Here is a 20,988-nt window from a genome sequence, read left to right on the forward strand (position 1 = left end):
AAACAGCATTGGGGCCAGCAAGGATACATCCGGGTTTCTTCATATGGGCAGGTTGCATTGGAGTACATGGCTTGGTCAAGTATTGTGACAGTATAGACGCTCTGAAATAGAGTCAAAGCAGAAGTTTCCTTGTAGCACCGTGACACGACCTTGGCCGAGTTTCGAAGGAACCATCGGGACAGGGTTTGTGTTGTATGGCTCTACACCGCATAGTGAATGGGTACCTGATCTCTCTCTATGTATAACAGGGCTATCGAATAGACATACTAGTACGTATGTGCTTGGCATGTCAACAGGCTCATAGATAGAATTCCGACTCCCTCGCACCCATACAACATACATGGCTGGCTGGGTTGCGGATCCCGTCTTATCTTTTCTCTGTTATTACCACACACCCGCCGGGTGAACTCTCCTCCTCACATGCAACATGAAGGATGCTCACCACGGACAAGGTGATGATGCTGTGTAGACACGGGATCAATGAAGCCGCCTCCAAACCACCCATCCCGTTGAATCTTCGAATCACCACATCCAACATGATCAGGCAACACTTAGCACGCAAGGAATACTAGCAAGGCGGAGTAGTAGATGGTTCATTACAAGAAGCTACCCAAACTTGACCTTGGTACTTCCGGACTACTACAACCAGGCACGCCAAGTTCTTGACTTGGTTCCCTCCCCTTTCGGTTTCCAAGGGAACCGTCCTGTTGGCTGCCGCACCCCCACCCTTTCCTCAGCCAGAACCCTGAAAAAACAAAAGAGTGGCTCGCTCAGACCCTTCCCAAAGCCCAGGCCCAAGACCACATTTCCAAAACCCTCCGGCAGGCCCGCGTTTCACAAAACACCGAAAGCACGGAGCCCAAAAGGGAAAAGTTGACCAGAAACCGTCCCACAACCAAAGCCATGACATTGAGAGAGATGACTCCGCCGTGCGGAAAGACGGGAGGGGGGGAGCCACGAGCTAGGCCAAGGCCCTCACCAGGAGGACATTGATGCTCGGGCAAGGTTGTCAAGGAGACAAAGAGATTATAAAACGCAAGAGAGTATTCCATCTCAAGACAGGAAGGGGTCGATTGATAAGACCCTCAGCAACAACCACCGGACCACTCCTCCCGTTCGCACCACAGCCAGAACGGGCGCGGCGGTCAGGGAGGGCAGGTTCACGGGGTCGGTTGTATGACACGAGCCCAGCAGGAGCCGGTGGTTCCGACGAAAGAACCAACCTGCGGCTGTGGCCGGATGGCCGCGCATCTCGTCTCTCGTGCGTGAAGCAGGGTGGAAGGGAGAGAGCTCCGAACCAGTCGGAACAACTCCCCCCCGGGTCTCCTTTCACCTCAACGCACGCGCCAGGAAGCGGGGAGGGGAGAGGGGCGAAAGAACGAGAGCGACGGGCCAACCGACACAACCAAAACTCGCTGCTGCTCGTGTGTTCCAAACAACGAAGCGAGCGTGTAGGAAATGGACCGCGATAGGTTGCTCATCCTTTTCTTTTTTTTTTTTCTTTTTCGGCTCGAAAGCCCGGGGAGCGTCGACGTTGTCCGGGGCTGGTTGGCGGAGGCGGACGGGCCTTTCCAGGAGCACCATCGTTGTCACCAACACACCGGTACCGCACCGAAGGGGAAGGCAGCGAGGCTGGAGAGCGCGCCTTGAACCCCACGGCGTGCGTGAATGACACCCAAGTCTCTCTCTCTTGTGTGAAAAGATGAGACAAATGAGAGAAAAGCAAATCTTCTTCCCCACCCGAGGGCACAGCGCCGTCCGTTTAATGGCGGACGACGATGCCGTTGCGCCGGGAGCTGCGCGCAACGTACTCGGCCTCGTCCTCGGAGCTCGAGCACGAGCTCGACGAGTCGTCGTAGGAGCAGCGCGAGCCGCCGCAGTCGAGCCTGACGCGCTCGCCCTTGCGGGTGATGCCGTAGCGCTCGCAGGTGCAGGACGAGCAGTCCGAGGACGGGGTGCTGTAGCCCGAGGAGCGCGAGGTGCCGGAGCTGTCCGAGTTGTACGACAGGGACGAGCCGACGCTGGAGGCGGGCGAGCCCGGGATGAGGATGCCGTCGGCGTCGTCGTAGTAGTACTCGTCGTCGTAGATGGCCGTGGCGGCGAATTGGCTGGACAGCTCGTCCTCATCAAAGTCCTTGGTCAGGATGGTGCGAGCGGCGTTGGGCTGGACCGGCTTGGGGGCCTTGATCTGGGAGATGGAGAGGGGGCGGCCCTTGGGGATGTCGCCGGAAACGGAGGCGCGGCTCTTCTGCGACGAGGTGGACTTGCGGGAGGAGGACTTGGAGGAAGAAGACTTGGGAACATCAAGAATGTTCAGGGTGCGGCCGGTGGTGGGCTCAACGGTGGAGTCCTCGCTGGGGTTGTGGGCGACGTGGTAGCCATCGATGATGTAATAGTACCAGTAACGCTGGCCAGGCTGGAGGAGGGTCTGCTGGAAGCGGAATGTGCCTTTCCAGGTGCCCTTGGAGGAGGACTTGTCCTTGGACAGGGGGAGCTGATTGGAGTAGTTGTCCCAGGACCCGAGGAGGTGGACCGTCTTGACGCCCGAGGAGACGCGGAGGGAGAAGGAGAGCTGGATGGCGGACATTTTGGCTTCGTTATTAAGAGGGGTATTAATTATGCTGGGGTATCAAAAAATGGCTGTCTTGAAACGAAAGATCGCTTGCGTTGAAGCGTGCTGAGCAAGTAAAACCAGAATTGTGTGTAAGTGGGGGGGGCAAAAAGAGGATAGCAAGACCAGCGAGCTATCCAAAAGTGTGATGATGTTTTTTTGGAGTATTAGTTGGGGATGAGGAGCACAGCTCCTTGAGAGCGTAAGGGAAAAGAAAAAAAAAAGAAAAGAAAAGAAAACAACAAAACTGGTTTTGGTGGTTGAGTGCTTGCTGCAGAAGGAAAAGAGAAAGGAGAGGGACAAGGCCGAGGAGAGCGGCCCTTATATCACATCTCGGAGCCGGTCTTGGAGGGGAGGGACAACACCCGGCCACATTGATGGGCTGCATGGCAAAGTGGCCGCCCCCAGCCCGGCCATGGAGAAGATGCAAGCTGCCGGCTGAGCGATCACAGTTTGCTCCAGGTCGAGTGAAGCCAATGAGAGCGCTGCCATGGTCCTGTCTTCCCGATCAAAGCATCAGAGGTTGCAACGGGCGGGGACCTGGGCTGTCAGCGAAGAGCTCGCTCCCGAGCTCTAGCATATCTTCCCTGTCGTCTATGCATCTTGACATGCAGCACATCTGCAAGTCCGCGAGATGGGCGGCTAACCAGCGAGAAGTCGATCAAAGTCACCAAAGCGGAAGTCGGCCTGGATGGGCAGATCAGACGGAACGTGGGAAATAGTGGAGACGGATTGGCGGATTGGCAGATTGGCGAGCGAAGCACTAGCCAAGTGGGTCTTTTGCCGTTGATCACAGGCGCTAGCCATGTTTGGACTAGGTCGGCGTCTAAATCCATGCCGAAGCCCGCCAATCGCAGGCGGCATGCCCCTCCATTATCGACGCCCAAGTTGGTCTTCCAAGCATCTCTTTGGATTCCATCACACGCGGAACCAGGCACATACGAGCAAAGAAACACTGCATACCTCCCGCCAATAATCAACCGTTGACCATATTCTGAGCTGCTGTGGTACCCGTTTGTCACATATTTCTTTTCATGCGCAGCGGCAGCCCACTACCCGACCAAGCTTCGGGAGAGCGGCTACGATGAACGTTGCTTGATGGACTGAAGACCTATGTAGTACGGAGTACTGTGGTACACAGGCAAGCACGTTGACAACCTAGAATGTGGAGGTTAGACACTCTGCCTACGCTACGGCTGCAATCTGTCAGGCGGGGAGGCTGGCCGCGTATTTGGGCCGCCCATCGATAGCGCTGCAATTCCGGCCTCTCTGTGCCCCCTCTCCGCAGGCAAAATACCAAAGGTCAGTTAGTCAAGTGACTGCTGGGCCTAGAATGCCGGGCTACTTACGCAACGCACAATTTGGGAGGTAGGTCAAGTTGACAACTTAACCGATCCGGACCAGACCGGGACGGTAAGTCCGGAGGCTTCCAACAACCTAGCCCGCGCCCCCCCCCCCCCCCCCCCCCGGGGGAGCGCCTATCCTCCGCCTCTGAGCTCTGCTCCTCTTCCCACGCAAACTTCCCAGGCAATCAATCACCTTCGACAGCAATGAGCCGCAAAACGTTACGCAAATACGCGCAGTCTTGAAGGGCGCGCAGCAAATCTGCCTCGCTGCAGTGTACTGCAGCATGGAAACTAGTGGACGGCGTGATCATGCCCTATGTGGATTTCATGATGGGGTGGTGCATGTTTCTCCGCACCTCCATTCTTCCCACTGGCCAATGCACCCTTTCGCTCCGAAGCCTGCATGGCTAGTGCTCAACTAACCGCCGCGACGCTCGTCTCTCGCGTCTAGCCCGGCCGATATGCTGCGAGCTTACGGGTCTCGCGGCTGCATCCTGACAGACGAACCAGTCCGCATGGATGTCTCGGCCGAAGGATGCCCTGTGTACCCTCCGGAAGAGCGGGGAATGTTGCCTGGCTGGCGGTGTGCGGAGGAGTTCGTCCATTGCTAGCCGCGGCCGCGACGTCGAGGGCATCTGAGCCGATGCAGGCTGTGCCTGTCCGGCTGCCCGATTCGGCCGTCAAGGTAACTGAACGCAGACAGCGCCGCACCGGGTTCACATCATGGATGCTGCACTGCCAAAACAGGCAACTCTGCCCCGTTCTGTAGACACTGGTGCTTGAGACAAGGAAATCTTGCAGTGAGTACGTGCTGATCGCTGTCCTTCCTGGTGCCAGTCGAGCGGTTGACTTAGTGGGTCATCAAGCTATGAACCATCTCATCACAACATTTGCCGTCGCTTTCAAAAAAAGTTGAGATTCCGTATGGATTAATAGGCCATGCGGCTCATCTCCTATGGGAGATGCAAAAGAAAAACGGCTTTGGTCCCGTGAACGCAGGGCCTACCCGGATTCTCGGTATCCTGTCGTAAAGAATCATCACCGGCCTGTACTTGCGCTTGTGTCAGGACCGAGATGGTCGCCTTCCAGAGAGATCCATCGACACGTCGGCTGTCATGGAACACTACATTTTAGGGACGGGCAACTGACTCCTATGAAATAACGACTCACCAGAAAACTACCAACGATGCAATATAAGTGGGCCGGCTGATATTTTCACCTTTCCAACACCGCTCTCTGTTCAATCCACCGTGAACCTTGGACGTGCTCACCCGCCATGCCGCCCTCAATCGTCTCCGCCATGAGCGCCTTCGAGGACGACCCGCTCGTCCAAGGCGTCCAAGCCTTCGTCAAAGAATACATGAGCCGCTACGACTCATCCCACGACTGGCACCACGTCGAGCGCGTCGTCGCCATGGCCCACCACATCTACAACAACTCCGACCCAGCCTTCCAGGCCACCCTCGACCTGCGCACCATCCACCTCGCGGCCCTGCTCCACGACGTTGGCGATCACAAGTTGGGTCTCCCAACCTGCCCTGCCCCCGCCGATCCCACGCTAACCCCCCTTTTCCTCTCCAACGCAGGTACCTCCCTGCGGACCAGACCCCGACGTCTGAACTCACAACGCTTCTCGCCTCCCTCTCCTGCCCCGCCGACCTGGCCCTCGCCCTGGAAAGCATCATCCCGGCGGTAAGCTACACCTCCGAAACACGCGCCTTGAGCACCCCGTCCGGCGCCGCGGCCCAGGCCTCTCTCCTGCAAGCCCACCCAGAGCTCGCCGTCGTGCGCGACTCGGACCGACTTGATGCCATGGGTGCCGTGGGTTTGGCAAGGATGTTTGCGTTCGGCGCGGTCAAGGGTGGCGGGAGAAGCCTGGCGGAGTCGATGGAGCATCTGGACGAGAAGCTGGTCAAGTTAGAAGGGATGATGAGGACCGAGGCGGGGAAGAAGGAGGCGAGGGTGAGGGGGGAGAGGCTGAGAATGTTTCGGGAGTGGTGGGTGGACGAGGTCGGAGAGGTTGGGCGGGGCTGAGAGGCGGAGAATGGCGTGATGATGCTCGTAGGCAATGCCAATGATGGGGGTGGCAGCGTTGGTGGTGGTGGTGGTGGTGTTGCTGATTGCTAATGGTGGCGGCAAGTGAATCGGGCTACTGGTATACGAATAGGGAGTCAGGAGATTCTTGTTTGTCGTAATACTTCTGCTAGGGTGGCCTGTCGGTATTTTACAGGGGAAGGGGGGCAAGCCGCGCAAAAACTGGGAACTTGGTAGACGTTCTGTTTGCCATGGAACCAGGCGTCCTGTAGATTCTAAACTCCACGCTTTGGGTTCATGACAGGGGTCACTATCCGGGGGTCCCATCAAGCGTCATCGATCACCTTTTGAGTTCTTGATCGTGATATAGTTTTGGTAACCAAAGCGGATATAATTACATACATTATCTAAACTTTGAGGTCACTCTGCCACTAAAAAGAGAGAAAAAAACAAGGATAACGCCCACGGTACTCCTCCGCCAGGACTACCTTTCCAAGGAAATGTGCCAACGGACAAGGGCTGCCCGATTGGATAGAGAAGACAACATTGGAGACTCCCGGCCTCGTAGAGAAATCCTTGCCAGCTTGCTTTAGGTAGCCAACTAAACCACCAACACGACCAACCCACCCAGGCCAACCACCGCCGCCAGCTTGGCAGAAGCCCAGTTCCCAGCCGCACCGCCCGTGGCAATCGGATCGACTGCCGATGTTCCAGTAGGCTCCGGTCCAGTGCCCTCACCGCCATCAGTGGGCTCCGGACCTTCGGTCTGCGTGGGAATCGGAGCGACCGCCGATGTTCCAGTAGGCTCCGGCCCAGTGCCCTCGCCGCCATCAGTAGGCTCCGGTCCAGTGCCCTCACCACCATCAGTAGGCTCCGGCCCAGTGCCCTCACCACCATCAGTAGGCTCCGGTCCAGTGCCCTCGCCGCCATCAGTAGGCTCCGGCCCAGTGCCCTCGCCGCCATCAGTAGGCTCCGGTCCAGTGCCCTCACCACCATCAGTAGGCTCCGGCCCAGTGCCCTCACCACCATCAGTAGGCTCCGGTCCAGTGCCCTCGCCGCCATCAGTAGGCTCCGGCCCAGTGCCCTCGCCGCCATCAGTAGGCTCCGGCCCAGTGCCCTCGCCGCCATCAGTAGGCTCCGGTCCAGTGCCCTCACCGCCATCAGTGGGCTCCGGACCTTCGGTCTGCGTGGGAATCGGAGCGACCGCCGATGTTCCAGTAGGCTCCGGCCCAGTGCCCTCGCCGCCATCAGTAGGCTCCGGTCCAGTGCCCTCACCACCATCAGTAGGCTCCGGCCCAGTGCCCTCACCACCATCAGTAGGCTCCGGTCCAGTGCCCTCGCCGCCATCAGTAGGCTCCGGCCCAGTGCCCTCGCCGCCATCAGTAGGCTCCGGCCCAGTGCCCTCGCCGCCATCAGTGGGCTCAGGACCCGGACCCTCACCACCATCGGTAGGCTCGGGACCCGGTCCCTCGCTCTCCGTACCAGTCGGTGAAAGCGTCTCGGTCTGCGTTTCCAGGTCCGTTGTTGTCTCGGTCACGATGGCGGACGTCGCGGTGGGGTCAATCAGCGTTGTCTCGATCACTGTTTCGGTCTCCGTCGGAAAGCTGCTGCCGAACGAGGTGGGAAGCTCGGACGAAGTGTCAAAGCTGCTGCCGAACGAGGTGGGGAGCGCGGACGACGTGTCAAAGCTGCTACCGAACGAGGTGGGGAGCGCGGACGACGTGTCAAAGCTGCTGCCGAACGAGGTTGGAAGCTCAGACGACGTGTCAAAGCTGCTGCCGAACGAGGTGGGAAGCTCAGACGACGTGTCAAAGCTGCTGCCGAACGAGGTGGGAAGCTCAGACGACGTGTCAAAGCTGCTGCCGAACGACGTCGTCGAGGTAATCGTGACCGTTACAAAACTGCTCGGTACTGACGTTGTCAAGCTGCTTGCAACCGGCAAATTCGACGAAAAGTTGGATGTTATCTCCGTCGAAGTCGGGGAAGTTGACGATATTTCCGAGCTGGTTTCAACCGGATCCTCCGTCGACGTTGTCAAGCTGCTTGCAACCGGCAAATTCGACGAAAAGTTGGATGTTATCTCCGTCGAAGTCGGGGAAGTTGACGATATTTCCGAGCTGGTTTCAACCGGATCCTCCGTCGACGTTGTCAAGCTGCTTGCAACCGGCAAATTCGACGAAAAGTTAGATGTTATCTCCGTCGAAGTCGGGGAAGTTGACGATATTTCCGAGCTGGTTTCAACCGGATCCTCCGTCGACGTTGTCAAGCTGCTTGCAACCGGCAAATTCGACGAAAAGTTAGATGTTATCTCCGTCGAAGTCGGGGAGGTTGACGATGTTCCCGAGCTGCTTGTAACCGGATCATCCGTCAACGTTGTTGAGCTAGGATCTTCCGTCGACGTTGTTGAGCTAGGATCTTCCGTCGACGTTGAGCTAGGATCTTCCGTCGACGTTGAGCTAGGATCTTCCGTCGACGTTGAGCTAGGATCTTCCGTCGACGTTGAGCTAGGATCTTCCGTCGACGTTGTTGAGCTAGGATCTTCCGTCGACGTTGAGCTAGGATCTTCCGTCGACGTTGAGCTAGGATCTTCCGTCGACGTTGAGCTAGGATCTTCCGTCGACGTTGAGCTAGGATCTTCCGTCGACGTTGAGCTAGGATCTTCCGTCGACGTTGAGCTAGGATCTTCCGTCGACGTTGAGCTAGGATCTTCCGTCGACGTTGAGCTAGGATCTTCCGTCGACGTTGTCGAGCTGGGATCCTCCGTCGACGTTGAGCTAGGATCTTCCGTCGACGTTGAGCTAGGATCTTCCGTCGACGTTGAGCTAGGATCTTCCGTCGACGTTGAGCTAGGATCTTCCGTCGACGTTGAGCTAGGATCTTCCGTCGACGTTGTCGAGCTGGGATCCTCCGTCGACGTTGAGCTAGGATCTTCCGTCGACGTTGAGCTAGGATCTTCCGTCGACGTTGAGCTAGGATCTTCCGTCGACGTTGAGCTAGGATCTTCCGTCGACGTTGAGCTAGGATCTTCCGTCGACGTTGTCGAGCTGGGATCCTCCGTCGACGTTGTCGAGCCGGGATCCTCCGTTGACGTTGTCGAGCTGCTGGTAACTGGATCCTCCGTCGATGTTGTCGAGCTGCTGGTAACCGGATCCTCCGTTGACGTTGTCGAGCTGCTGGTAACTGGATCCTCCGTCGATGTTGTCGAGCTGCTGGTAACTGGATCCTCCGTCGATGTTGTCGAGCTGCTGGTAACTGGATCCTCCGTCGATGTTGTCGAGCTGCTTGTAACCGGATCCTCCGACGTTGTTGAGCTGGTTGTAACCGGATCCTCCGTCGAAACCTCGGTCGTTGTCTCCGTCGAAGTCGGGTAAGGTGGCAATGTTTCCGAGCTGGGTACAACCGGTTTATTCGACGAAACCTCGGTCGCTGTCTCTGTCGAAGTCGGGTAGGGTGATGTTTCCGAGCTGGTTGTAACCGGATCCTCCGTCGAAACCTCCGTCGTTGTCTCCGTCGAAGTCGGGTAAGGTGGCAATGTTTCCGAGCTGGGTACAACCGGTTTATTCGACGAAACCTCGGTCGCTGTCTCTGTCGAAGTCGGGTAGGGTGATGTTTCCGAGCTGGTTGTAACCGGATCCTCCGTCGAAACCTCCGTCGTTGTCTCCGTCGAAGTCGGGTAGTAGGGTGACGGTGTTTCCGAGCTGGTTACAACCGGTTGATTGGTGCTAGTGACGGAGCAGGAGGTTGTTGGCAACAGAGAGGGGATGCCGTTGGCAAAGACCCAGCAATCCTGCTCGCAGGTGGCCTTGCCGGAGTTGGGAGAGGGTTGCCAGCAGCGGGGTGAGAGAGCCCCCTCAACCTGTTGAGTTGTTAGCGGGTTGTTGTCGATGGCTAGGGGGCGGCGATGGATAGTTGGAAGAGGGAATGGGTTAGGGGGGGTACGTTGAGGGCAGAGAGGATTGACATACGGGGTCACAGTAGTGCAAGCTGCCATAGGCGCCAGGGCCATCGCACCAGACCGCAGCATTAGTGGCGAGGGAGTCGCCGGCGCAGTACCAGCCCGGTACGCTCTCATAGTCGCACATCCATACTCCGTCTTCGAGGAAAACCCCAGCGTGAACGAAGGTGGCTGCCGTCAAGGCGGAGCCGACCATCGAGAGGGTCCTCATGGCTGCGGCCGTGGAACGAGCGGAACGTCTTTGCAGAAGGGAAGAGACAAAGGGTTGACCTGAACGAGTATCAAGCGAGTGACTCTACCGATTGCTACAACCGAAACGCACTGCAGCGTAGGCGACCACGACGACCGCTTTATATCGGAGCTCTCCCTCCTTGCTGCCGAGTAAATGAACGTCATTATACTATGACGCGTCCCACCAAACACATCAAGGCAGCTCATACTTAGAAGGCGCGTTTCACAGGAGTGCCGGGGTCGAGGGGGCTCGTGTTGAACAAACATCCCCACCGGCTTCGAGAGACAGTCCGAAGGACACTGGCTAGAGGCCACTCAGGGACCCGTCACAATCAAGACTGGTCAGGATGCAGGGTGTTTCTGGTGTAGTGCTCTGACTCGGGTAACTGGCCGTTGAGGTTCGTATCCGACCCATTCCCTGGGAGCCTTGCAGGTGGATTTCTGATCGTCCTGGCCTTGTGGGACCACGGAAACATGGATTCGACAACGCCCATCCAGCGCAGAGCAAAGCTGTATGAAAGACGCGGACGTTGTGGATGTCATGGGGGACCGGAAGCATCGGAGGCAATCTGTCGGGATCTTGATGCTGCCATCCCATCGCGGTCTGCCCTTCCCAGTCCCACCTCGCCCACCCTCCCTCTCGGCCCGTCATCAAGCTTGATGTTCCAGTCCAAAAATACGAAAGTGGTGACTCGCCTGGCGATCTCAATGGTAAAACAAAACCAAAAAAAAAAAAAAAAAAAAAAAAAAAAAAAAAAAAAGGCACCCTCCCATCCAGTTTTCGGACCGGACATGTGGGAAAAAGCGAGGCAACTTCGAAGGGGGCCACCCGGGGATCGAACCCGGGACCTCTCGCAATCAGTTGTGATCAGGGTGGACCCTAAGCGAGAATCATACCACTAGACCAGCGGCCCTTAGAATCCTGAAGCTTGGATGGTGGACGGGTTCGGGGCTGCAGCACTTGAGCGTGGTTCTCCGAGGGGAGAGGAACGCGACTCCTGAACAGCCTTGTGAATAACGTTACTCTCTGTCGTCCTTTTGGATAGGCCCTAGCACCCTGAAAGACATCATCATATCATGATGTCATGCCAACAGGCCTTTGTCCAAAGTCGAAGGGGTGTGTGTTATTGCGCGACTACCAGGTCGGCAGAACACAGAAGGGTCGCCAGAGGCTCGACTCTCCCAGGGTTTCAGTTGGTTTATTACAGGATCGGGAAAAGACCCAAGAATTCGGGGGCCTGGCGATCACAACAGCTTGCCAAGAGGTACGTTCAGACGGTTGATCGGCGCTTCCAGGTTGGAACTCTGGGGGGTTCCCTGCCCGTTCTCTCGGGCCCGGATCAGACGAGCGGGGCCCGCCCAACGGCCGATTGACCCACCGGGACTGGGCTGAGCTCCGGCCGCGGCTTCGGCTTGTTCCGAGAGGCTGCTGGTAGGGATCCCATGGGATGGTTGACACGTGGCTTAGGATGCGGCTGATTGAAAGGTGCCTGGCATACGAGAAAGCAAAGGAGAAAGCAAAGGCGAAAAGAAATCTCTGAGGGAATACCTTCCTTGAACGGGGGACCGATTCCAAGACGCAGGGGTAAGTAGGTGGCATTGCGTCGCGCAAGAGCCGCGAGAGATACATGCAGCAGCGTGTCTTTGATTCGGTCAACTGTCGTCATGGCAATTCGTCGAGGTTTGTGTCTTTGTTTGTGTCTTGTTGTGCTGGTTTGGCCAAAGCTCCTCGGCGACCGGCGAGGCATCATTTGCAGGACTGGTGCAGGGGAGCTCCGTGTGTTTTCCTTTTTTTTAAAAAAAAAAAAAAATTGCATTCAGCCGCCCGCCTCGCTTTCTGAATGGATCTACCACCGTTTGGTCGATGAATCTACCGTTTACCGTACATACTATACTGTGTACAGTTGAGCACCCGACGCCGTCCCCGAGGTTCTGGCTGTGGAGACACACAAGAGAAATCTGGAAGGAAGGGGGCGAACTTCCAGGTTTCTGACAAGGACCAGGAAGACGGGATTGCGGCTGGGTACACTAACGTTACCTGCTGGTCGACCCGGACCTAACGGCTTGAGCAGCTGGAGGAAGATGATGAAGCGCCGCGCTTCGCAGGCCATCAGCTCTGCCTTCCCTGGGCTCCGTACCGACACCGTACGGTGCAAGTACTGTAATAGGTGCCCGGCATGGAGACCAGGACTGGCCCCCCTCGCACACAGCCTGGAACCACCCAACCTTCCAGGTTTGTTGCGCGCCTCTGGACTCGAGAGGGAGCGCGGGCCTTTCTGGCGTCCCGATTTGCTGGCTCCTCCCAGCTCGAGCGTTGTCACCGGCCGCAGGCACAGCTGCATGTGGCCAATCGGAGCCATTGGCCGCCAACACCTTTTACCGCCGTTGCGTGGGGTGGTCTCTTACTCTGGCCCCATCACTCGCTCTTGCTGCACCCGAGCGGCTGCGGCTGTCAGGGAAATGGCGGAAGGAAAGCTTGCGTGCGCTTTCCTGACTTGCTGATCTGTAAAGGTGGCTGCTGCTGCTGCTGCTGCTGCTGTCGCTGCCGCTGCCGCTGCTGCCTTTTCTTTGCGCAAAACTCCGCTTCCGGGGCGCTTCACTTGTCCCAACGAGTCTGCAACCCTTTTCGCTCCATTTTCTTCCTCCGTCATCCGTCATCCATCATCCGTCATCCGTCATCCGTCATCCTTCATCCGTCGTCCTCGGCCCCATCGCTCCCCTACCTTACCTAACTTGGCAATATTGCTTGCCCCGCCCACGGGCTTTCTTTCGGTCTTCCTGAGTCAAGACGTCGGAACAATTAAAGTTCCATCAACCAGGGCAGCCAAGCTCAGCAGCCAGCTTCTTGCGCCCCAGTGACGCCATGGTTGATGGATCCATGGTTTCGGGCTAGCAACACTGACGGTTAGAGAGAGAGCGCGCGAGATAAGCAAACGCTGGGCCACTCGGCGAGCAAAGCTCTTGATCGTGTGCAACCTCGAGTCCAAAGCGACGGCTGCCCAAGGCAGCTAGCTGCCCGTCGCCGTCCCTTCATCCATCCAGCCTTGCTTGCGGCTGTTGTGCATGTACTGGAAAGGCGCAGCTGCTGCCTCCACAGCCTGTTGGCTCCATTGCTGCTCGGGCTTTCGTGGGGTCCCGCCTTCATCTCGACGTTTCGTTGCCATCGCGAACAGCCACCTCGTCTCGTCGCACACGCTTCCTTGCTGTCCCCAACATGCGCACCTTCGTCCCGCACCTGCAGTCTCCCGCCTAGGTTGCAGAGAGAGGAGCGGCTCGACCGGTTGCTCCCAAGCTCGACACGATGACGGCCGGAAGCAATTTCCCGGGTTTGCTGTCCAACGCAGACACAGCTCCGGCCAACCTCGCCTTGAGCCTGGGTCCGGACGGCCTGGCTGCCCAGCCGCGCATGTTCAAGAAACACAAGGTTCTCCCCCGTCCGCGAAGAGATGATGGTCCACGGTATGGCGTGGGAAACGCGGCGGTCCTAGTCCAGAATGACAGCCCCTTGACCTCAGCCAAGCCCGGCCGTTCGCCCGCGACCCGGCCAGCGCGAGGTCCGGAGCCGCCGCCCACACCGCCGGCACATTCGCGAAACCCCTCCACCGACCACCCCTCGGATATTTCTCCTCCCAGGCATCCGGGCACCCGTCCGAGCACCTCCGATAGCGACTCCTATCCGCCTGTTACACCCCTGCACCATCAAAGCCCGCCGACACCGAACTTGACGCCTGACCGGACGCCTCCAGGCCAGGCCACGGGCCAGACCCCGCGGCGTCCGCCGACAGCTAGCCGAAATGCGTCCAAAATGACGACCGACTCGAAAGCCGAGTCTTTTCAAACTGCGCGGGAGAGCCCGTCCGGGTCCAGCGACAGCGACAGTGACGCAAAGCCCACGTTGCGCCTGGACTCGCAATCCGCGAAGGCGCCGCAGGCCGCCGCGCGCCAGTTCCCGGGGGAAACCACGAGCGTTCCGCAACCCGTGGGCCTGGGCTTGCAGCTTGGGCCGAGTCCCTTTGATGATGGCCCGGCAAAGAGACCACAACTCTCTGTCAGGGGTGATACTGCCCACGGGAAAGCCCCAGTCAAGGCAGCGGAATGGGACTCCGACCGCATGAAAAATGTCACCCTCAGGAAACATGCTGGCGATGGCGAAACGGTTGGTGACAGGCCGGTGACGCCAACCAACGCGACCCGAGCCATGTGGCGTATACCTGTGGAGGAAAGCCCAATCGTCTACTCCGCGCGGAGGATCGCCTCAGACCGCTTTCCGACCCGCCGCACGCCCAACAACTCGGAAACCTCTGTCGACGCAAGACGCTCGTCGGTCGCATCCACAAGGTCGAATGCCTCGACGGTGGTGGGGGCCACGGTTATGCTTGAAACAGGAGCACCCCAACGACAAAGGACCCTGCGTCATGTGAGGAAGCAGAGCGCGCTGCGTGACTCTGGCTCCGACATTTCTTCGGCCCCCGCTCCAGCGTCCGGCACGCCGGCCGCTGATGTCGTACAGCAACGTCGGGACCCGCCAGCTTCGAGAACCGATGAGGGCGTCCGTGATAGCATCGTGTCGGTCGCCACCAGCAACTCCATATCCAGTCGGAAGGCCCGCCGCTCGGTGCGGAAGAACGGCGGTGTCCCAGTTGTCGTAATTCCCGAGCGCCGATCGTCAATCAAGTCCAACAGCCGGCCATCATCCCCGCAGTCGGCGAGCAGCCGGAGGTCTTTGAGCGTCAGATCTGTTGCCACATCCGAAGAGTCAAAGAGCCGAGAGCCCGTGCCTCGTTTCGAGAGGCTGCCTCAGAGGAGCAGAAGTAGGGCGTATTCTGAGTCGGATGGGCCTCGACCCGGTGATGAGCGGACGATGGACTTTCCTCCAGTTATCCCCATCCGATCGTCATCGTTGTCGGCCCCCACGAGCCGAAACGCATCTAGACGGGGCTCCTTGACCGCCGAGAGCTTGCGGGCGCACAACCTGCTTCAAGCCCAACAAGCCCACCAGGCCTTGGTGAAAGCCAGCGAGGAGCTCGATACGCTCTACCAGCAGCCGGGTTTGGGTGAGCCGGGGCAAGAGGAGAGCCGTCTGAAGCCAGGAGCCGAACTGTCTGGGAACGCCAAGTCAATTCAGGCCACTGTGCGTCCCAACCGTGGCCGCGACACGCTTGGAGAGCATGGTACCAGGGCGGACGGGGACGAGGACCGGAGGACGCATCTGTCGGTCCAGAACACCCCGCTCTCGGTTGTGTCCGTCGAGACCACAGCGACATCGCATGCCGAAGTCTCTGAGGCCACAGCCATCAACATCTACTCTCACCAGAGCAAATGCGTTGCGCTCATCGACCACCCGGCGAAGCCATCCGAGACGCCTTCTTTGGAGCTGGGCAGATTCCCTGCCCTGGCTATCCCAGCGCCCGAGCCCGCCTCGAGCGTCAAGGTCCCGGCCACTCCGCCGCAAAATTTCTCCATCGATAATATTGACTCGCCGCTGAGGAACCCCCGTGCACCACCGAAGCCTCCAGCCATCAATTTCATCCCCGCCACGCCGTCGGGCTTGACGCCCACGATCGAGAGGAAGAAGCAGGTTGGAAACTACTTTGAAATAACGGCAGAGAAGCCGAAAATGAGCCTATCGCTTCTTCGGCGGGCTCTGACGAGCCGCAGCGCTCGCGATCTATCGCCTCCCCGCTTCCTTAGCCGCAGGTTTTCCTTGTCGCAGAGCCGGTCCAAACAGCCCCAGCTCCGGCGCCGCTCCTCGGTCGACTCCCCCGCCGACGAGTCCAGGCTCCATCCTTACTGGCGACCCGCATACACCGATGACGAGCACTGCTGCTGCTGCTCCGGCTGCACGGACGATGAGTGCATCTTGGACCAGGATCACGGTCGCCCCAGCAATGACCAAGACCGCACCTACCGCTACCCGCCCATCGACAACCGCCCTGCCCCACCTCGCCGCAGGCTGAGCGAACGCATCAAGAAGACATTTGCCATCCTCCCGACCCGTGACGACGACTTTGAGGATTTCCCCGCTACGAGCGACGACGGGCCGGATCGCCGCACCATCCGTCGCACGCCGAGCGGGAACTTGCGCGTCATGAAGCGCCGCCAGAGCATGGAGTCGCTGACGCGACCGGCCGATAGCCAACCGTACTCCACCCCGCCCATCACCCAGGTAGGTCGGGGGCCCGCGCGCGTGTGGCGCTCCCTTAGCCTGAAGGCAAGGTCGTCGCTGCGCCGGACGAAGTCGGAACCAACCCAGTCGTCGTCGTCAACGAAGACGACGACAACGACGACCGCGGAGGCGGGCCGCGAGGAACGTAAGGGTGACGACGCCGCCGCCGGGACCGTTGGTTTCCGGGCTGCTTTTAGCGACAAGATCAACCTTCCCCGGAGGGTGAGCGAGCGCCGGCGCGAGCGGCGGACTCAGGAGCTGCGGGGCAAAATCAGCGGGCCCAAGGAGGTGCGCGACGGCGTGCGAGACGTGGTCAGGCCTAAATCATGGCAGCGTCCTGTTGAGCAACAGCAGCAGCAGCAGCAGCAGCAGCAGTGGCAGGAGGCGGTGGACCCACGCCTTGGTGGTGGAACAGGCACGCCGGACGCGGACGCGCTGTATGTGTGGGAGCAGCAGAGGGAGAGGCAGCGGTTCAGGAAGATGCGGGTGCAGGCTTGAAGATTACTGGACAAGCTTGACGTGGGATGAGACGATGGCGGCGTGCTCTCCGTGCTTGACGTTCGGACCAGCATGACCTTTCGTTTCTCCCGCTGCTCTTTGTCGTTCGGCATATATAGTTTTCTCATGTTGATTTTTTTTTTCTTTTCTGTTTTTCTTTCTTTTTTTCATGCCTATAACGAGATCATGCACGGTCATGTCACGAAGGTTATGTCATGTATGCCGGATCGTTTATGACGATGCTCATCGGCCAGAGGGCCCGAGAGCCATGATGGAATGATGAATGATGGATTCATGAAAGGGTTGGTAGGGGTATTACGATGTTTTTTTTTTTCTCGAAAGATTCAGGGGATTAGAACAGCGAGGGGTGCGTGGAGGCCGTTGAAGATGAGGGAAGATATGACATGAATGATGACTACTTTTCCGGACTTGATGTACCTTGCTGCCGGCTCGAGCGGCCGGATGGTACGGGGGGAGGACCAGTTGCAGATGAAGCAGCTTCTCGTGGGCTGAAAGTGTTTCCCGCCGTGCTGGTGATGCTCGATGCTCATGTGGATGGTATCTTAGTTCGCAAATAGTACTCTCAAGTTGGAGAGACTAAGAAAGGTATACATTCCTGGTCTTAGGGGAGAGCAAAGCTGGGCAAAGGCGCTTCGGATGGCGGATTTCACCGTCAGTCTCCTCAAACAATTCATGCTTGACGAAGGATTCGGAACGTCCCGAGGCCGATGGGCAGAAAACGTATCTAGATGGCACCATTTGGACGGGGGACGTTTGTGGAAGCCAGTTTGTGAGAGAGTTCATGTGAAATCCATTTCCCCACCCCTTGATTGATTACCTGTCCCTAACGCCGTATGCTGATGCCACCGCGGGTTTTTGCAAAGCTCCCCTTTGCCTGGACAATATTACCCAAGAAAGCAGGCGGGCTGAAGAAACAGCAGCAATGGTACTCATGAAGACAAGACAACAACAACAACAACAACAGCACCCTTCCTCCTCCTCTTCACTCAGCAGCTCAACAACCAGCGCCACCCACCCAAGCGTCCCGCTCATTTCCTCCTCTCTTCGCACCCCGCGGCGTTATATCCCCTACTCTCTACACATTCCATGAGTTTACTCCTCTGTTTCGAAGAGCACGGCGCACCCGACCCAAACCCATCCACCCCAGACCAACAAAAACCAGACAAGACAAGACAAAACAAAACCATGCACCAGACAGGCGCCATCACCGCTTCTCCCCGGCAAACCCAGGCGCTCCCGGAGCTCCCGGCGGCGGCGGGGGGAACCCAGGGAACCCGCCCGGAGCACCGGGCGCCCCGGGAGGCGGGAAAGGAAACGCGCCGGGCGGCGGGGGCGCGCCCGGCGGGAACGGGAACGGCGGAGGCGCGGCGGCGCCGGCGGCCCCGCCCGGAGGAGGAACGGGGGGGAAGGGCACGCCCGGGGGCGGGATGGGGAAGGGGAACTGGCCCGGCGGCGGGGGAGGGGGCACGGCGGACGAGGAGGCGGACGACCCTGCTCCCGGCGGCGGCGGCGCTCCTGATGCTGCTGATGCTGCGGCGGCGGCGCCTGGAGGCGGGATGGGGAAGGGCGGAGCGGGGAAGCCGGGGGCGGGAAGGGAGGGGCGGCGGCTCCCGGGGCGGCGCCGGGGAAGGGGGCGGGCATGCCGGGCGGCAGGGGCGGGGCGCCGGGGAAGCCGGGAAGGGGGATCGGGGGAGGGACGAGGCCGGCGTGGCCCGGGCCGAGGCCGTAGGAGCCGCCGCCGGGCTGGTTGTGAGGGAGCATGGGATTGGCGTGGGCTTGGCCCTCGGCGGCGTAAGAGGAGGTGATGGAGTCGATGACGGATTGGGCCTTTTCGTGGCCGATTTCTGGACGGAGGGAGGGAGGAGTTAGCGAGCCTTGGTTGCGGTCTGTTGGCTGGGGGAGAGAAACGTACGTTGGTAGTAGTCGATGACGTTGCGCAGGTGGTTGCGGCCGCTGTTGTGGGCCTTGCGCACGCTCATGGAGTCGTGGGTGAGGTAGACATCGCAGTAGTCGCAAAAGACTGGAGAGAGGAGGGAGGTAGGGTTAGCCGTGGTCTCGGCGAGGATAGGCTTCATGAAGGGCCGGCGTACATTTCGGCATCTTGACGGCGAGACGGCGGGTGTCGCAAAGGCGCGACACCGATGCTTTGGCTGTGTGTGTGGGCTGTTGGGGGCTGTTGTGGGATGGGGGGTTGGGTTGGAGATTGGGAGAACGATCGGGAGGGAGGGAGGAAGGATGAAGAAAAAAAAACAAAAAAAAGTATTGGCACGACGGCGAGGCTGATGACGATGATGAAAGGTTCAAGCCGACGCGTTTCTGTTGGCGGTGGGGCAAGCAAGCAAGGCTGCGGGCCTAGAGAGAGCTTTGACGTTACCGCCTCTGATTGGTCGAGTCCCTGAAGCCGCCCCATTGGCTCCGTTAGCTCCATCGGCCCCATTGGCTCCCCATTGGCCACTGCGCGAAGCAGGGGGCCGAGCAACACGCACAAGCGACAGCTGGCTCCTTCTTTGGGTTGATCGATCTCGAAGAGTTTCGCTCCTCATCCCGTTCTACCAACAACAACATCACCACCAACCTTCCCAGGTTCCTTCGCTCGAAACCCCCCCCTCCCCCCCTCCCCCTCGGAACAATACCGAGCGAGAGAGTGAGCGACGGCGACAACGAGGAAGACGATCACCACCACCACCACCACCACCAGCACCGCAACCATGGCCCGCTTACGATCGCTGCTGCAGCACTTGTGCAGCATGCTGCTGCTGCTGGCCGTCGGCTCGCACGCCCTCAAGTTCGACATCAAGGCCGGCAGCGGCAACGACAAGGAGTCGCGCCGCTGCGTCCGCAACTTTGTGTCGCGCGACATGCTTGTCGTCGTCACTGCCATCGTCGATGGCTACAAGGGCGACGGCATGCAGCTGAACATGCACGTAAGTGGGACCCGAGGAGGGGGACACGGGACGACAAGACACCCAACTCACACCAAGCCACCGTATTCTTGCAGATCTGGGACGCGACGGGGAACGAGTACGGCAAGCCCAAGGACATTGCCGGAGAGCAGCGCATCGTCTTCACGGCCCTCGCCGATGCGCCCTTCGACGTGTGCTTTGAGAACATCCTGACCGGCTGTACGTCGTCGTCCCCTCTCTTCGCACGCATGCGTTCCCGGAGCTAACCACCTCCCTGCTCTACAGCCCGCCACGTCCAACACCCCTACCGCCACATCGAGCTCGACGTCGACATTGGCGCCGACGCCAAGGATTGGTCGGCCATCCAGGCCACCGAGAAGCTCAAGCCGGTCGAGGCGGAGCTGCGCCGCATCGAGGAGCTCACGGCCGAGATCGTTACCGAGATGGACTACCTGCGCACCCGCGAGCAGACCCTGCGCGACACCAACGAGAGCACCAACAACCGCGTCAAGTGGTTCGGTCTTTGCACCACCTTCCTGCTCGTCGCCCTGTGGGCCTGGCAGATCATGTACCTGCGCGCCTACTTCCGGTCCAAGCATCTGATCTGAGCGTTGGAGAAAAGCGCCGAGGCAAGCGTCAAGAGGAAGGAGGGAGGACGGGCCCGGGGCGGGGGCCGGGGCCGGGGCTGGTTACAACCTAAAACGTTTGAGCTTAGACTGCTGGATTTAGGCACGGGCAGGAGTTTGTCTATTTTCGTTCTTTTCCTTGTCAACGTCACGGGCTGATCGCACGGGGTATGATGCACTGTACGTATACTACACACACTACATGGGCCTGGGACGGGCGGAATGGACTTGTTTCTGGGTCTGGCATGGTGGGCGGCAGCATGGCGTGGCGTGAGCATGTCCCTCGAGCGAATGCATCCCCCGGTATCCTCAGCTTCCTTCCTAGGGGTTTTTTCTTTTCTTTCTGTCTGCAGAGGCATACGCCGTACCTAGATGTATAGGTCCACAGCACATGCCTAGGGGTGGTGTAGGTAGTGTATGTACACAGCACCTCGTTGGCTGATATCTCTCTCCGGCGACCACGTCCGGGGGCCCCTAACCGGTACGTCTCCACTTTTCTTCGGCCTCGGCCCAGCCAGGCCGCCAAGATCGGCATTCGGAGCGGATCCGACTTGAGGCTTTGCTTGGGTCACTCTCACGTCGTCGTCGCCATCTCCC

At 59.1% G+C, this 20,988-nt stretch overlaps 6 protein-coding genes and 1 non-coding gene across 7 annotated transcripts; 3 read left to right on the forward strand and 4 right to left on the reverse strand.

Annotated features, from left to right (window-relative positions):
- Positions 1-1,762: 1,762 nt before the first annotated feature.
- Positions 1,763-2,587, reverse strand: VTJ83DRAFT_7260 (uncharacterized protein; the record flags this gene model as incomplete). Its single annotated transcript, XM_071014063.1, has 1 exon — positions 1,763-2,587. The coding sequence occupies one exon, from the start codon at positions 2,585-2,587 to the stop codon at positions 1,763-1,765; it is 825 nt and encodes a 274-aa protein (XP_070863477.1).
- A 2,646-nt stretch (positions 2,588-5,233) lies between these two features.
- VTJ83DRAFT_7261 (uncharacterized protein) lies at positions 5,234-5,991 on the forward strand (the record flags this gene model as incomplete). Its single annotated transcript, XM_071014064.1, has 2 exons — positions 5,234-5,475; positions 5,544-5,991. 2 exons carry the CDS (start codon positions 5,234-5,236, stop codon positions 5,989-5,991), a joined length of 690 nt encoding a protein of 229 aa, XP_070863478.1.
- A 1,160-nt stretch (positions 5,992-7,151) lies between these two features.
- On the reverse strand, positions 7,152-10,142 carry VTJ83DRAFT_7262 (uncharacterized protein; the record flags this gene model as incomplete). Its single annotated transcript, XM_071014065.1, has 6 exons — positions 7,152-7,174; positions 7,432-7,892; positions 7,941-8,522; positions 8,979-9,562; positions 9,638-9,847; positions 9,957-10,142. The coding sequence occupies 6 exons, from the start codon at positions 10,140-10,142 to the stop codon at positions 7,152-7,154; spliced, it is 2,046 nt and encodes a 681-aa protein (XP_070863479.1).
- An 856-nt stretch (positions 10,143-10,998) lies between these two features.
- On the reverse strand, positions 10,999-11,091 carry VTJ83DRAFT_t166. The gene has a single exon. It is a non-coding gene; the product is annotated as a tRNA-Pro (tRNA).
- Positions 11,092-13,478: 2,387 nt separating this feature from the next.
- Positions 13,479-16,841, forward strand: VTJ83DRAFT_7263 (uncharacterized protein; the record flags this gene model as incomplete). The annotated part of the gene is made up of 1 exon (XM_071014066.1): positions 13,479-16,841. The coding sequence occupies one exon, from the start codon at positions 13,479-13,481 to the stop codon at positions 16,839-16,841; it is 3,363 nt and encodes a 1,120-aa protein (XP_070863480.1).
- Positions 16,842-17,954: 1,113 nt separating this feature from the next.
- On the reverse strand, positions 17,955-18,962 carry VTJ83DRAFT_7264 (uncharacterized protein; the record flags this gene model as incomplete). The annotated part of the gene is made up of 3 exons (XM_071014067.1): positions 17,955-18,706; positions 18,775-18,882; positions 18,953-18,962. 3 exons carry the CDS (start codon positions 18,960-18,962, stop codon positions 17,955-17,957), a joined length of 870 nt encoding a protein of 289 aa, XP_070863481.1.
- A 608-nt stretch (positions 18,963-19,570) lies between these two features.
- Positions 19,571-20,373, forward strand: VTJ83DRAFT_7265 (uncharacterized protein; the record flags this gene model as incomplete). Its single annotated transcript, XM_071014068.1, has 3 exons — positions 19,571-19,786; positions 19,861-19,984; positions 20,051-20,373. 3 exons carry the CDS (start codon positions 19,571-19,573, stop codon positions 20,371-20,373), a joined length of 663 nt encoding a protein of 220 aa, XP_070863482.1.
- Positions 20,374-20,988: the final 615 nt, after the last annotated feature.

The sequence above is a fragment of the Remersonia thermophila genome, chromosome 7 (assembly GCF_042764415.1).
Source record: "Remersonia thermophila strain ATCC 22073 chromosome 7, whole genome shotgun sequence".
In the NCBI taxonomy this organism is placed as follows: Eukaryota; Fungi; Ascomycota; class Sordariomycetes; order Sordariales; family Chaetomiaceae; genus Remersonia; species Remersonia thermophila.